This window comes from Barbus barbus (genome assembly GCF_936440315.1).
Source record: "Barbus barbus genome assembly, chromosome: 10".
In the NCBI taxonomy this organism is placed as follows: Eukaryota; Metazoa; Chordata; class Actinopteri; order Cypriniformes; family Cyprinidae; genus Barbus; species Barbus barbus.
The window spans coordinates 9,277,764-9,294,716 of NC_136738.1; the positions used below are offsets into that span (position 1 = coordinate 9,277,764).

At 35.8% G+C, this 16,953-nt stretch overlaps 1 protein-coding gene across 1 annotated transcript; it reads right to left on the reverse strand.

The window, feature by feature from the left end:
* Positions 1-1,161: 1,161 nt before the first annotated feature.
* On the reverse strand, positions 1,162-15,970 carry LOC306876002 (glutamate decarboxylase 1-like; the record flags this gene model as incomplete). Its single annotated transcript, XM_079426887.1, has 16 exons — positions 1,162-1,335; positions 1,485-1,574; positions 1,688-1,795; positions 2,714-2,863; positions 3,109-3,187; positions 3,851-3,915; positions 4,018-4,134; positions 5,629-5,683; positions 5,770-5,849; positions 6,477-6,592; positions 7,561-7,673; positions 11,458-11,548; positions 11,663-11,905; positions 12,912-13,064; positions 14,491-14,550; positions 15,889-15,970. 16 exons carry the CDS (start codon positions 15,968-15,970, stop codon positions 1,162-1,164), a joined length of 1,776 nt encoding a protein of 591 aa, XP_079283013.1.
* Between the last annotated feature and the right edge of the window lie 983 nt (positions 15,971-16,953).

Below are 16,953 nucleotides of genomic sequence, written 5' to 3' on the forward strand. Positions count from 1 at the left end.
ACAAATTGTTTTTATCACAGACACTGTCATAAAGCTTAACTTGAACTGAACCATGAACATTTCTTAAATGTACAGTTGTGCTGTACAGTATGATATTTCCTGTTAAAATAAAGGGTAACACTCTACAACAAGGTTCCATTACTTAACATGAGTTGAATATTGAATAATTGAAAATGGACAGTTGAATTATCAGAAAATAATGCACACCCAAGGTGGTGATGTAAGGACTGTAAGTTTAACTGCTTCAAGAACAGCAACGCTACCATCTCACTACTGAAAAATGCCATGTACCTTTTCAGTTTTCAGCGTAGGAGAAACATGTAAATAGTTTGTCATTTTTATCTTACTGTTTAATATATTTATTTGTTTGGTCAGTGTTGTTGTGTGATTTTATTCTTTTGCTGTTGTAGGCTGTAAGGTCTTTTTAAATAACTGAAATCATTTGGCGAAGTGATATGGACATGAAATACCGTCAAGACCTGCTTAGAACTATTTTAGCTGTGCGTTTCAATGAAATAAAGTGCACACTCTAAAACATTCTTCAGCCAATCAGGATCAAATATTTGACATTAATGATCAATGAGCAAAATGTTTGTAGTATTTATTAATATAATATACTGTTATAATATCACAGTATTTATTAACCTTTGTTAATGTTAGTTCACAATAATTCAGTTGAATTGAATTTATTTCTAATTCAAGTTAGCTCAGGTCCATTAAACAATTTTAGATGTATTGGTAAATATTAAAAACAACAAAGCAATATTAAAATATGCAGTAAGTATTTATCAATGTCAGTTCATGTTAACAAATGTAGTTAACCAGAAATAGAACCTTATTGTAAAGTGTTACAATAGAAAGAACACAATAGACAGGAGACAAGAGAACAGGGGGGAGGGAAGAAGAGAGGACATATAATGTCATATGAGGAAATCTGATCCTTCATTATGAAATTATAGCTTTAAGAGCTCACCACCTCTGCATTCTGGAATGTCCAGTTTCCTAGTGGAACGTTCTAGAAATCCGAGAGGTTCATTATTCTAGAGCACCTCATTGGTCTAATAATTGGTCCAGCTTATACAATACTTCAAAACGTCTTCTCCATTTCCTATATTTCTACAGAATTTACTAACATATACTGAATTTCCAGCCCTGTGCACTCTATAAATCCTGTCCCAGTCTTTCTATCTCATCGATCAGGAAGTCAATGTCAGACCTGGTTACAGCCGGATTAGAAACAACCATTCTGAAGAAGTTGACCTTATCGCCTTGAGGCTGATAGCCCACCATCGTTGTTCCACACTCCATCATCATTGCCTTGATCTTGGGGGCAACCTAGATATAATTCACAGGACAGAAGCTTAAGGTAACTGGCTAAATAAAATGAGTGGCATAAAATATGTGGCATATACACGTGTATTTGATCAGTTACATAAGAGCAACTTATGTAGACCGAGAGGGAGTGAGTGTGAGTATCTTCTCACCTTATGAAGTCGTTGTCTTTTCTCCTCTCCATCTGGCAGAAGCCTCAGGCTTGGAGGAATGTACCAGAAACACACATTAGTGTGTTGGGGCTAAGAAACAGACAGAAGGGCAGCATTAAAAAGTTATGAAAGAAACCTTGACTCTGAATAGTACTAGTATGTGAAGGTCAGTGATAAACTCTATTGTGACTGTTTTCACTCACCTCCCCTTGAAACACCATCTCATATCCTTCTCGGTTTTTTATCTTGTGATAGAGATACTCAGACAGCTCCAGACATCTGTCAATGTGCTTCTCAAAGCCTATAGTGCCCTGTTAAAGACGACAGATCCATAACATCACAACTGATATTCTACACAAACATCTTTGAGCTGGATTGACATTGATTCTATGTTAAAATACAGTAAACATACATCCACCATTCATCCACACAAATGTTCATCCACCCATCCATCTCGCTATCCATCCACCCATTCTTCTCTCCATTCATCCATTATCTAATCAACCATTCATCCATCATCCACCCCTCCATCCATCCATCCATCCATCCATCCATCCATCCATCCATTCATCATTAATTCCAACTGTTAATCCATTCATCCACCCCTTCATACATACAATCATTCAGCTTCCACCCATTTATCTATCATCCATTCAACTATTTAACAATCCATCATCCATCAAATTGTTCATCCCTCCATCTATTCAACCAGTCATCAATTAATCCGTCATCCATCCAACTTTTTGTCCATCTATTCGTCCATCCATCAATTCTTCCTTCCGTTCATGCATCCATCCACCCAATGCATCCATCACTCATCCATCCACCCATCCATCCATCCATCCATCCGTCCATCCATCAATAATTCCAACTGTTCATCCATCCATCCATCTATCCACCCAAAATGTTGATCTTCCACCCATTTATCCTTAATCCATTCAAACATTCAACCATCCATCCATATAACCATTAATTTATCGATCAATTGATCAATCCATCCATCCATCCTTCCTTCCTTCCATTCATTCTTCCATCTAAACGTTCATGCATCTGTCTACCCAATGCATTCATCCATCTATCCACGCATGCATGCATGCATTCATCCATCCATCCACTTTGTTTTTCTTCACTGCATTAAAACCATGATTTCTGCATCCTGCATTTGATTAATTAATGAGTAGCACATTATCAAGCACTGAGGTTCTGATCTCATGGATGTGTACACACACCTTTGACTTCCACATGAGCCAGAATTTGAAGATATCTACATGGCGGCCACACTGTATGGCCTTGTCCCCTGTGTCATAGGTGACATCATACTGCTTATCCGGCTGAAAGAGATATCCTGCACACATGGAGTTACAGCCCTGAAGAAGACCCTGAAAAACACACACACATACACACACACACACACACAGTGAGAGGAACACTGAGCGGAGATGATCATAATAAAATATCAGCTAGCAGCTATCTCTCTTTTGATTCTTTGTCTCTCTGCCTCTCTTGTCCTCTTGTTCTCACCCAGCTTTCTTTGCATTCTATCACTGAATTTTACTCCGTTCCATTGCTATTCAGACTCTATTCAGACTGTTTTGAAACCCCCATTTCTCCTTTTTTCTCTTACCTTCTCTCGCACCAGAATGGCGGAGCACTGTAGTGGAACACCCATCATCTTGTGTGGGTTCCATGTGACAGAGTTTGCTCTGCAGAAACAACACTGATCAGAACATGCTGTTCACACATGTGTAGTTGGTTATAGAGATAAGAACATAGTAGAGTATGTGCTTAGCATGTGCATAGCAACCATTATAACATTTGAAACTTGAAGTTTCCCACACTTCCCCCACTTTTCCCCTATTTTTAGTTTTATGTTGTGTGTCAGCAGTGCAAAGATAAAATTTGTAGTCAGCTGCATGAACTAAATGTTTTTGAACAAAACAAATTGCATGTTAACTGCAATTAACTTTAGAAAACACATTAAAAACATAAAATATTTAATTTGGCATTATTTCAAAAGTGCAGTCTTTAAAAGAGCCTTAAGTGGGTTAAGAAACAGCCATGTAAGTGTACTCTCTTAAGTACACTTTAAGTGTCTGTTTATTTCATTTATATTATCTGCATGTACAGATTTTTTTAAATATAATTTTAAGAGTTGAAGTACATTACAAGTTCAATACAATTAAGATCACTTAAACAAAGTGTTAAACACTAATGCACACATAGCTTCTTTTTATCAAATTACGACTACAATGTGAAAGTTATGTCACCCAAATACTACTCATGAAGCAAGTTGATAAGTTTTATAATATGTCTCTCCTCTTTCCAGACCAACCCTTTGCCCCTGGAGCGTAATTTATTTACCATACCTCTCTACGCCATTCAGCTTGTGTCTGTGTGTTCTAGACATCAGCAAACCTCCACCCCATGCTCCCTTAAAACACACATTCACACCATCAGTTTAAATGCACCTTATTCACAGTGTTTCACCATAATCAGTCTGTTAAAATGAATGATGAAATAAACACAAACGTACATCCACATGAAGCCAAATGTTGTATTTCTCACAGATGTCAGCGATCTCACTGATTGGATCAAAGGCTCCATACACTGTAGATCCAGCTGTAGCGTTCACAAACATTGGCACAAACCCCTGGACAGCAGAGACAAACACAACCATATCACCAGATTCCATACACAATGGAAATCAGAGTCGTTCAAAACTAAATCTTTCAAACTAAACTCATGAAATGCTTCTGAAACAAATCTGGGCTTAAAGGAACCCCATTTATTTAAATGAAACCCATTTCTAAGTTTTAATGGGCCAGTACTGAGATACAGTGTTCTGATGTCTTTTAGATACGTCATTCACGTTTTATAAACTGCACTATGTTTTTTAATAGTGATATTAAAGGGGACCTATTATGCAAAAATCATATAAGGTTATAAGGTGTTTGAACACAGTGTGTGAAAACATCCAGCCTATAATGGTAAAAATCCACCCACTCATTTATTTATAATCTAAAAAAGTCATAAACAGTCTCTCAGAACAAACTGTTTCAGCTTTCTCCCTCTGTTCACGTCACTGAGGGGAAAAAGTCCCACCCATTAGTGACGCTACCCTATAAGCATAGACACAGCCCTGAGTGAGAAGCTACCTCTGCCTCCGCCATTAACGTTACTGATTACTGTAGCTGCTGGAGATATAATGTCAGCGCCAAAGAGGCTTTTCAAGTGTTGTGTTTTGGGATGCACTAACGAACATAGAAGTCTCCATAGACTCCCTCCATCTGAGCCGCTGAGGACACTGTGGTCAAGTTTCATTGTCTAAGGAAATGTCCTGGAAAAAATCGGTAAAGTCCCCAATACGTGTAGGGATCAATACCAACACATTGTGCGCAAATGTCTGCTCCAGACGAAGTAAGTATCACGCATTTGTTTTCCAAAATGCCCTTCTGAAAGACCTTCTTTGCACTCTGTAAGGCTAATGATGCTAAAGCTACCATTGTCTCTGTCTATTTTCATGAATGATCGGAATAGGAATGTGGTAGTTAAAATTTGCATATGAAAGCAATGTGAGTCGATCGCTTCAGTTTGTTGAGCTCATAATCACGAGTGGGACTTATAAAGTTTGTGATAGCATGCCATGCACCATGAGACTTGTTGTTATTTTGTTGTTATTTTTTATCATGTTGTTATTTTTTATCGCGCTGTGCTCCCTGTCTGTGCAGTTGATAAACGTAAATTTATTATGCACAGTACAATCAGACGACTGACTTCAAAACGGAGTACGTTTCTGTAAAGATAACTTACAATCTGCTTACAATCAAAGTCTGCAGTGCAAAGAATTAAAGGTGTGAAGGCAGGAATGTGCAGGTTTGTATTTTGCTCAAGCACTATTAATTCTTCCTTACAAAACCTGTGTTATCGGAGCTGTAAATTCTATAAAAATAGATGAAAACAGACAAATGTGATTATGCATTATTGTCTAAATGACTGTGTTTGAAGGTTTGCATGGTTGTGACAGAAATTTCAAGACTGGATTACAGCTTGATACAAGGATGCAATTTAAACACAATAGTCTCATATAATGTTGAAGTCTTTTGGTTAGAGTAGAAGAGTTTATTCTTGTGCACTGGAGACTCACCTTCTGTTTGGCATCAATGACTTTGGCCTCCAGATCAGCCGGAATCACTCTACCTCTAACAAAAACATGCAAATATTACAGACTTTCGTTGATGAGACAGTCCAAAAACACACAGCACAGACACAGAGAGCCTCCACTTACCGCTCATCTGTCTTCAGCAAGATCAGATTCTCTGTGCCGAAACCCAGCACTGCACTCGCCTTCTTTATAGAGTAGTGACTCTGGGAACAACATTGTAACGGACTGGTAAGTGGTGGGGTTTATACATTTATAATTACATTCGAAGCTTCAAAACTGACAGACAAGACCCATAAAGCAGTACCAGCCAGCATAACTCACATCTCATTTGCATTTGTCTACATTCAAATATGGTGCATCAAGACCCATCACAACAGGTTTGACATCACTGATCTGTCATGGAACCAAGATTGTTTGATGTCATTGATGTCCAGTGAGACACATCTTAATGCATGCCAATGTGATGTGAGAGATGCAGCAAAAAGAAAAGGTTTACTGTGAATTGGTCTCACAAAAAGCTAGCATATGGTTTCAGAAAACTTACAATATAATGCACAATTATGGTGCTTGTTTTGTCAGTTTTGGAGTTCACTGCATGAGACTGCATGAGAAGAAACACCAAGATATTCAGCAAAACATTTTCTTATGAGTTTCAGGAAGAAAGAAAATCATATGGATGAGTAAATTATATACTTTGTCCCATTTCTATTATGGGTTGACTTCAGAAACAGTTGATAGTAACAATGCACACTGATTGATAACTTTCAGGCTCAGCATCTAATAGCATACTGAAGGAGAGTAAAGAGACAGAGAGCGAGTAAATGACCTACATGTTCAGAGGTGAACAGCACCAGTCTGGGAGCCGCTGCCATGCCTTTGATTTTAACCTCAGGGTAGTGTTTATACCGTGCCACCATCACGCTGTACATGTTTGAGATTGCTCCTCCTGCAAGAACACACGTTACCAAATCAAACAGGTCTGTAAGTAACCCTATAAAGCTTACTATATCATATCTGATGCACATATTTCACATATTTCTTTATCAACATAATCAAAAGTTTGCTGTTGTACACAATCTACTACACATCTTTTTATTTACATAAATGTCCATATAAATATCAGCAGCTGCACCAAAGTTGTATATTTTTGCTCAGTTTGGGCCTTTGAAGGTGTTTTTTCTTCTTGAGTGTGAGCTCCATATTTTCCTATATCATACTGTAGGAGACACAAAAGCCTGATGTATCTAGTATAATGCTCAACATAAAAAACATATGCAAACTTTTTTTTAAATATTTCTTTAATTTAATTTTATTTCTTTATTATTATTATTATTATTGTTTTGTTTAGCTCAATATACTGTTTCAGTAAAAAAAAATTTTGGACTATTATTATATATATATCAGGCTTTCAGTCTTGATATTGTGAAGTCATTATCTTAAAAACAACAACAACAACAACAAAAAAACATTCACATTGTCCTTAAATTAAGCGAATAACAACAAAATAGTGAACAGTTCTAAAATATTCTGTTGATGGATTATAGTGGGCCAAACTAATATTTGTGCATGCATTTATAATTGTCAGCAAAAATGTATTAACATGGCAGCCAGATGCAGATGGGCTCCCCTATCTCATAAAGTTTCTTCCTTTTCCTGTCTGAAACACAGTAAGGATTTTTTTCCCCTTGCAGTATTCATTGTCAAAAAAAAAAAAAAACAACAAAAAAAAACCATTGGAACAATTTGTATTACTACATCATAAAAAAACGGGAACATCAAGAAAGAGCCACAGAATATTTTTTTGTTTGTGAATCTGATCACCCACCAGTTCTTGAGAGGAAAACATTAGCCATTGATGTTTTATATTAACCATTGTTCCAATTGTTAATTATTCTGTTGTTTACATGGCCACACCTGGTGAGAAAATGCCATCGCCCTCTCCATTTGGCCAGCCAATGATCTCTCGCATTTTCTTCAGGGTGAGCTGTTCCATCAGTACAAACACCGGTGCAATCTCATATGTGAACCTGTAAACACACACACCTCATTCCTACTTGTCCCACATTAATGAGTGTCCTGACAGCAGGAGGTAATTCACTAACTATCTGTATTCATGTCAGTCTGTTCAATCCATCACTGAATCACTGTGATGGGAGGAACCCCACTGGAGGCATCTTCAACCTATTAGCGCAAGTCAATAATCATCCACGGTGATTAGTAATGATGAGCAGCTCATTAGTACATGCAAATGTCAAGTGCTCATGCAGTTCTGTCTAATCAATATAAACAGTACTGACATATAATTTAGAGACAGCATGAACGTGCAAACATGAGAAGGTGAAATCATATAGACCGGGGCTAGTTGTCACAGGTTTTCTAGTCCAATTATAGTTGTGATTTCTCTAGCAGTAGTTTTATATTTTAGTTTCAAACATTGTTCAAAACTGATTTTTTTTTTTTTTGTGCATTCTGTCTTCCAAATTTCATTTTTGTAATAGCTGTTGGGTAAATACAATAAAAACACACAGTCATACACAGTGCATTCAGACAAGAAGGTAGTTTTAAAAGCAGATTTGAATGTTACTTATTTATTTATTTAAAAAATAAGAAATTAATTACAACAGTTTGAATACCTTTCTTGATTTCTGTCATTTTTTGAGTTGTATTTTGCTTCATAATTATTTTTTTTCACTTCCAGTTTTGCTCAAATAAACAATTTTTTTACATTTTCAAAATCTTTTCAGACTAAATTTTAAGGACAGACAAATATTTACTGAAACAAAAAGTCAGACTATCCCTGGTATATAATTCCTTACAGTCAAACTTCTGTATATGATCACTCTAAAGTACTTCATGAGGAGAACAAGACATTTTACAAGAGTTCTTGATCAGATTTCATGTCAAGTGTTAATTTGCTGCTTTTATGACACCATCAGTTCTGTCATAAAACTGACTGTTGGTCATTATAGGCATTAAGCAGCAGTGTCACACAACACAGCCCCTAAAATCCAAAGGTGCAGTCATTTGGGAATGAAGGAAGTAAATATGAGGACATGGCATAAATCTTTTATTGATCAAAGGAGAATTTGGGCATGGACTGTAAAAGATATCATAAAATCTCTGACCCTCAGAGGTCAAACAGGACCAGGGGACTCACTGCTGTTGTCCTTATATACATGAAGATCCCAACGGACCCACTTCCTTTTAGTTTTATAATCTGACATCAGAGTCATTAGAGCAGACCATGCAGCCATATAGTTTTTAAAGGACTGGCATGGTTAGTTTTAGTATTCCTTATAACTTTAAGGTGAACAAACCCTATTATATCATACATGATACACACATGATTAAAAACTTTGCTGGAAAACATCCTTCTGAGTGAAAGTTTATTTTTAGCAAGTAAAATGTATTATACAGATCTCATTGATTTATATTACAAGCTGACAGTTTACTTTTTGACCATATAAATATCAGCAACTGCAGCAAATTGCATATGTTTTGCTTAGCTTTTCCTCCTCAAATATGAGCTCCATATTCTCAATATCATACTAACCATAAAAGCCAAATGTGTCAAATATAATACTCAACAAAAAACACATATGCTGATTTTTTTTGTAATTTGTCCAATGATTCAATCAACAATTTATTTAAAAAACAAACAAACAATAAAATTAAATACATTTTTAAAAAATACTGTTCTGACAATAAAAGCATAGCAGTGTTTACTAAGACAAGCATCACTATTACTATTTCTCATGATTCAGAAAACTCTATATAAAAAATGTGTGTGTGTTGCCCCTCCCTCATCATTTGTGCTACAGGTATGTATAATACCTCAAATTTTGTTAAGAGGGGTGATATTAATATTAAAAGCAAACTAATCCATTTTCACCTGCCATACAATTAAATGAAGCACTCACTTGGGCGTAAATGGAATATCTAGAGGTCAGAACTGGGATGGGCTTTTTTGAGTGGGCCTGTAAGCAACCACAACAACCTAGAAACTGCATAGCAACACATTAAAACACCCAGAACACCTTAGCAACTGCTAAGCAATGCCCTATAATGGTATATTTTGATCTTATAAAACCACTTTTGTTTTTGCCATTTTTGAACACTAGATGTCAAATATTACTCACAGATACCAGATGAACAGATTAATTGATGGATGGTTAGATGGACAGATGAATGGATGGCTGGGGAGATGGGGTGGAGGTGTGGATCGTGTCAGGGTCTCAGCTGGCACTGTGTCTCGTGTGTAGCTGTAAATTAGTCTTGACCAATGAGCTGTTACTCGTCATTCTGGCCGTGTCCATCCGCAGGCTGTCACATATCACTGGAGCTTTTCTGATGAGAGCTAATGCGTGTTATTCTGAGCTGCCAGTCATGGCACATTTTATCCCAGTCTCAAGTTAACAGAGCAACATTACTCTTCATTTGCTTTTCCAGAATTTAATTTGTATTCTTCGTTTACATTTATGTTTTTGTTTCTTTTTAAATTTGATATTCATTTGATTCCGTATAAATGAAATGCTGCATCAGCACAATTATGTTTTATGATGTCTGTGCATGAGTCTTTGAAATGTAAAAATGACTTTATGGTCAAAAAGATTAACTAGCAAAAATGCTGTTATTGCTGTCGCAATGAAAAAATTAATAAAATAAATGGTTTTATTCAAGTGAACGGTATTATTTAACATCACTGAGATAACCTACATACAGTAAAACCAAAAATTATTCAGACACCAGATATAATTTTTGAGGGTTTTTTTTACTAGTGGGTGCAGGACACTATAGTTCATTTATATAAGTGAAGATAGCAAAATAAAGTTAACTGTCACATATTATACCCAAAAATTCTTCATACAGTGGATTATCAGTAAAACTTCAAATATACTATCAGTAAAAAAAAAAATTTGACCTGACCATGTTTTGCTTAAGTGTTTTATTCTTTAACTGCTAATGCAACCTTTTTACTCAACAGACTGAACAAAATTAAGCATTGCTTGGTAATTGGTTGACCTAAATTGGTATTATCTAATTGTGTACTTAAATATAACAGCTGAATAATTTTTGGTTGATTGTAATCTGTATGTTACCAGTTAAATCAGGCAAAAATAAAATTTAAATTCAAATCAAATTCAAATTCAATACATATATGTTTACTGTACTTTTTCTATTTGTATTTTTGTAAACTTGAGGTTTTTCTTAATTTTGTTGGACAGTCGTACAATACATTTCACTACATGTCGTACTATGTATGTATATGTATGTGACAAATAAAATGTGAATTTGAATTTGATTTGAATTTAAATTTTATTTATATATAAATTTATAAATTTTATTTATTTATATATATATATATATATATATATATATATATATATATATATATATATATATAACATATACATATATATATAAATAGCTCTTTAAGGTAATACTTGCAGGTCAGCACTTTTTACATTGTGGTTATAAATCGAATGTTCAACAGCAAGTCAGTTTTTTTTAAACTAAGATCCTTATAAATGATAGCAGATGTAAAGCTAAAATGATCTGACAAGGCTTGAATTGAGGCTATACATTAAGCAGTTTGGACTAAATTAATAGCAGATGTTTAATACTTAACATTAGGGGTTTATAACTTGCCCTGTGTTGAAATTTTGGCAAGTTCTGCCTTGCAAGTACCATAAAACTTTATAATATAAAGTTTTATTGCAAATTGCTGAATTGTCTTATTTGGTCAAATTGATTTACTCATTCAACACAACAAATGAACAACAAAGCTGAATAAAGGAAAGGGGGACTCACATGTTAGTGTTGGCAGTAGAGGTCAGCCACTCTCCAGCTAAACCAATGATGTCTAGACCTGAAGACAGCTGGTTAAAAAACCTTGGGTGACCTGCAGAGAAAGAGAAAGAGACGCTAACACCGTTGTATATGCATGTGTTACTAGCTATAACATTTTGAAACATTCATTAAATTGGACAAGACAGGACGAGCAGGTGAGGGTCACCTGTGCGGATGCCGTATTTGAGCGTGTCCCTGCAGTCCACCAGAATCTGCTCCAGACTCTCTGGCTGATCACACAGCTCTAAGTTGAAGCCCTCCATTCCCTCCAGCAGCTGGTGCGGATGATGGAAGTCCAGCACTTTTGTGGACCTGTCGAAGGTCTTGCACACATAGTTAGTGAGGATGTCCACCACCTCCAACAGGAACTGCATTGTATACTCCTCACCATTTTTAGCAGGAAGTAGATCTGTGATCGAAGTTGTTACACAGATTTATCAGTAAATCAAATTGCTGTTTGTTCCTACAGTTTCTTTCATTCATATAAAAAAATGTAATTTACGCATACTGGTGAAAATTTAGATTTTTTTCTCTCTTTTTAATGTTTTTGAAAGAAGTCTCTTATGCTAACCAAGGTTCCGTTTATTTGACCAGGATATAGTAAAAACCTTCATATTAAATATTATTACAATTTAAAGTAACTGTTTTATATTTGAATATTTTTAAATGAAATTTTTCCCACAGTGTCAAAGATGATACACTACCATTCAAAAATAAAAAAATAAATAATAATAATACAACTGTTTTGAACACTGATAACAATAAGAAACAATTCTTGATCACCAAATCAGCATATTAGATTTCTGAAGGATCATGTGACACTGAAGACTGGAGTAATGATGCTGAAAATTCTGCTTTACCATCACAGGAATAAATTACATTTCAAAATATATTCTAATACAAAACTGTTATTTTAAATTGTAATAATATTTCATAATTTTTTTTCATTGTTTCATAAGAGGCTTCCTTCAAAATTCAAAAACATTTAAAAATCCTAATAATTTGAACAGTTTTTTGTATGAGCGGAAACAAATATTTAAAATAATGTTACATAAATGTCATAAATCATTTACATAAATGTAAAAATGCTTTTTTTTGTTTGACAACACTGACAAACTATTTATGTAGACATAGACCAACACCGATCTGCTTTCTATTCAAAGTTGGAATTTAATTTTTGAGCCTTTTTATTCATTCTAAAACATAATTAACTGCATATCAGAAGGAATAATATGAAATAAAAAGAATCCCATTGCAAATGGTATTATAAATTAAATATATTTTTATAATAATTTTTATAATAGCCTATAACGTTTCATAAAATAACAGGTATTTTTGTAAAAAAAACAAACACACACACAAAACAGACACAACCTTAGAGTATGAGGGTGATGATAAGGGTGATTATCACTCACCTCTTGCATATAGATTGGAGAAGTCTGTCTCTGTGCGTCTGAAGCAAGGGTCTCGCTCGTTGTCCCGTGTTAAAATGCTCTTGGGCTGCTGATCATTAAAAAACCCGACAATTCGGCTCTTGTCGTCAACATTATTGTTCTTCTGCAAAAATCCTGCATTATTACACAGAGAAGAAGACTGAAATGAGCGGCCTCCATTTCCAAACATTGCAGCAAATACTTTAAACACAGATGAAATGTCTAAACTCTTCTTCGGAGCAGTGTCCGGCTCGTGTGTATTTATGGCACAGGTGATCTGGGGGAGGTCACCACTGATGACATCAGTGTAACGATGATTTAGAGGGACTGTAAATGAAACCCCAACACCACAGAGCAGACACAAGCACCGCTGATGCTGATCCGATGCCGAGCTGATCATGTTAGCAGTTTATAAATGCTACATGTAAAATAATTAATAATAAAAATAAGTAAACAAACAACAACCTGAGTGCAGAATTTACATCCCACTGCATTTAGAGGAATTAAGAACAAAACTGCATCAAGACAGCAGCTGGTGCTTTCCATCTGCATATAAACGCCACTGCAGATTATTTCATTTTGTCTTCTGTCGCTTCATCATTGTCCTCATCCTCATCTTCCTCAGCTGATATGGGATCATTCAAGCGGTGCATGGCTCTTCGACCACTGCAGCGCCACATTTCAAGTAGGCCTATGCCAAATGAACCTATTGTAAATGAAGTAATATTTCATTTAAATATTTTTTTCGGAGAGGATATGCATTTTTTTTTACTCCGTGAAAACATTGCCATTTTATAGGCATCTTATTTATATTCGAACATTTATATTTATATTCTCATTCGTCTGTATCTAATGAAACCCAACCATAAACCGATTTAGCACGACTAATTTATGAAAGACCATTTCTTTTGAAATCACCTCTTATCAGTAAGCATTATGTAAAGGGTTTGTGTTATCGTGGCAAAACAGATCGTGGTTTAATAGATCTCCACTGAGCATAAATTCTCTCGGGACACTTATAGATTTATCTGCTCACCTCTTAACTAGATTGTAATATATGCCGGACAAAAAACAATCGACAAGCTTTATCTTTAATAACCGCACCGTTTAAATTACGTGGTTAAGCAAAGCAACATATAGGCTAGCAAATTCTGTAGGCTGTTCTGTTTTTCTTTTTTCTTTTTTTCTGTAGTCTAGCCTATTTACTGCAGTGCGTCTTTCAGAGAAGTCCAATAGGCTACTCACCCCTTGAATTTTTTCTTTTAAAAAAGAAACGCATTTTCAGTCTAGTCCATTCATAGGTAGGCTATATAATCGAAGTAATTGCTGTTGCTGTTGACTGATAAACAGGTGACCAGCAGAAACCACCAAAAGGGGGCGCTATGAGACACATCTGCTCTTTAGAAAGCAATTAATAGCTACAGACATATTATGCATCACAGTGCCAGGTGGTTTTTCAAAATAGTTGGCATAACTAGTCGCTATTTCAGGCCTGCAAACCCTGAAACACGTCTGTCTTATTCACAGAATTGTTTATGTTTAGTTTATTATTTCAGCTTACCGCATATCTTCATTCCAAGTTTCCTCGTACATCCATGAGCGACTCCACTCCAGTCATAGTCTACAGAGAGAAAACGGCGACATCTCTAAGTAATCTGGCAAATAAAGCGATAATTACATGGTTCCCGCCTATCCACAAAATACAATTGAAGCCCTCTTTCTAAATGCACCCAAGCGGTAAATGCGCCATCCTTTATGCTCCTAATATGAAATGAATGTGGCAGGCAGCCGAACAGAATTCAGCATTAATGCAGGCCAAATCAGGACAAGAGGTGGATGTGGAGCTCCCTGCGGCCCAAATCCTCAGCAGCGCTATTACCAGTTCAGCACCATTTACCAGCAGCTCATTATCTCTCCCAGCAATCTCGTCCCATTCTTCTCCAAGTGCCTTCTCCTCTATTCATCTCAGGTGCATTAAATCGTTTTCTATTTCAACTGCAATTCTGATTGACTTTTATTAGACTGTGATGTAAATAATTGCCATGCTTGGCAGATAAATGTGGCACGAAAACAGAAAATGAATTTTGAAATCTGGGCCTAGATGACGAATTTATTGACATCTTGTTTTGAAAAGACTGCATATAGGACACTTCAAGAATAGAATAATGGAATTTAATAAATAGCGATGATTTTATGCTTTTGAGCAAAATAATAATAGGCTATAAAAATAGAAACGTGAGAAATGAAACAATTGCTAATCTAAAACAATAAAGGAAACAGAGCCCATGAATGAATGTGAGCAAATTTACCCCGCAGCTAACAGACAGACACAAAGTCACAATATGCCGTGGCTAATTTTTGAAGAGCATGTTTCTGTTCCGGTCATAAGGAAGCGAGCAGCGAGCCATTAGTGCCTATAATTATATCTACACACTTCATATAATTACACAATTCTACAGACAGACTCGTTCCCGTTTTTACCTTTTAGACCGAGATGACAAAAATATAAAGAAGTAGGCAATAAAACTGTCCTGCAATATAATAATAATAATAGCTTAATAATAAATGTTAATATTAGCTAATGTTAATAATAACGATAGCTAATTTAAAATTACAAAAATTATACATAGCCTAATTTTAGCCTTCATTTTAAACAAAAGTGGGTTGCAGATTACTTCATCTAGCAAGGCAAAAATGTATTTATATAATGAATAATGACGGCTCGTCTGTCTTCACTAATTGCCGGTGTGCATGTGTGTTTAAAGGCCATCACCTATACTGACAGCGACATTGGTCTGGCTGGCGCGGGAGGTCCGCCGCGCGCTCAATGCTGCGGTGATTTGTTGCTCCTGACGCGTTGAGAATAGCGCCGTTTTCCCGCCTCACCGACAAGATTAATGGCGTTGGCCACAAAGCAAATAGCCGGAGTGAAATAGCGGTTTATCGGTGATGGACCTACTTGAGGAGGGTGGCCGTAAATTTGTCGAGTTGGGATCCGGATCGCCGCCAGAGGAGGAGGAGGAAGAGGAGGAAGCCGCCATCAGCCCCAGTGTTTAAGTCCTCAATCTAAAGAGCGCTGTCACTCTCAGAGAAACTGCTCCTGTTTTAGCAGACAAAAAAAAAAAAAAAAAAAAGTCAAGCTGACTGGAGGGGAAGATAGACAACTGCATAATTTAAGTCCATATCTATCTTTTTTAAATTGAAACAGATTTTTCTAAAACAATAATTATGTCGAATATGTTAATGAACTATCTGTGCCACTCTTTTCTTTAAAAAATCCAAAACTTTAGGTTCTTTGGGTTACAAGTTCCTCTGGAATCAGAACCTTTTTTTTCTTTTCTTTTTCTAAAGAACAGCAGGAGAACAGAACCTTAACAAAGAACCATTTCAACATAAAGGATTATTTTAAGTGGATGCGGTTTAAAATCAAACTATTGTTATAATTAAAGAACCTTTTACGCACACAGGTTGCCGAGCCTTAAAATGATTTATTGTAGGCTTACTTCATCAAATAAACCGAGAATATATTAAACATTCCATGACAAAGACGATTTAGCTTTTTTTGTCACTGAAAATGCTGCTGGATCAAAATGTCAAATGATTTTAAGACCTCTGCATTAAAATAAAACTAAAACTAGATCTGAAACGGTGCTCTAAAAGTTTCTTTCACAGAAATTGATTTGATGCTCATCATCATGCCAATAGGAATCACATATTGTCTTGATTGATATAGCCTACACATGTTAACATTGATTAAGAAATGGTGCATATTGATTTCTCAATTCAGATGACATATGGATGAAGGAAACCGATGGCTGTTGAAAGGTTAATAGAAACCTGATAAGCTATATCAGTATGCAATATAGACTGGCATTGTTAGATTTAAATAGGCATTTTTTTTCAGATGAAATCCACAGTTTTACCTAATAAACATAGCCGACAGCGCAAAAGCGCAGACTGCACTGAACGCCTGACTGTTGTGAAGCACCTGTTAGATTAATAATTACAGTTTTACTTTAGACGA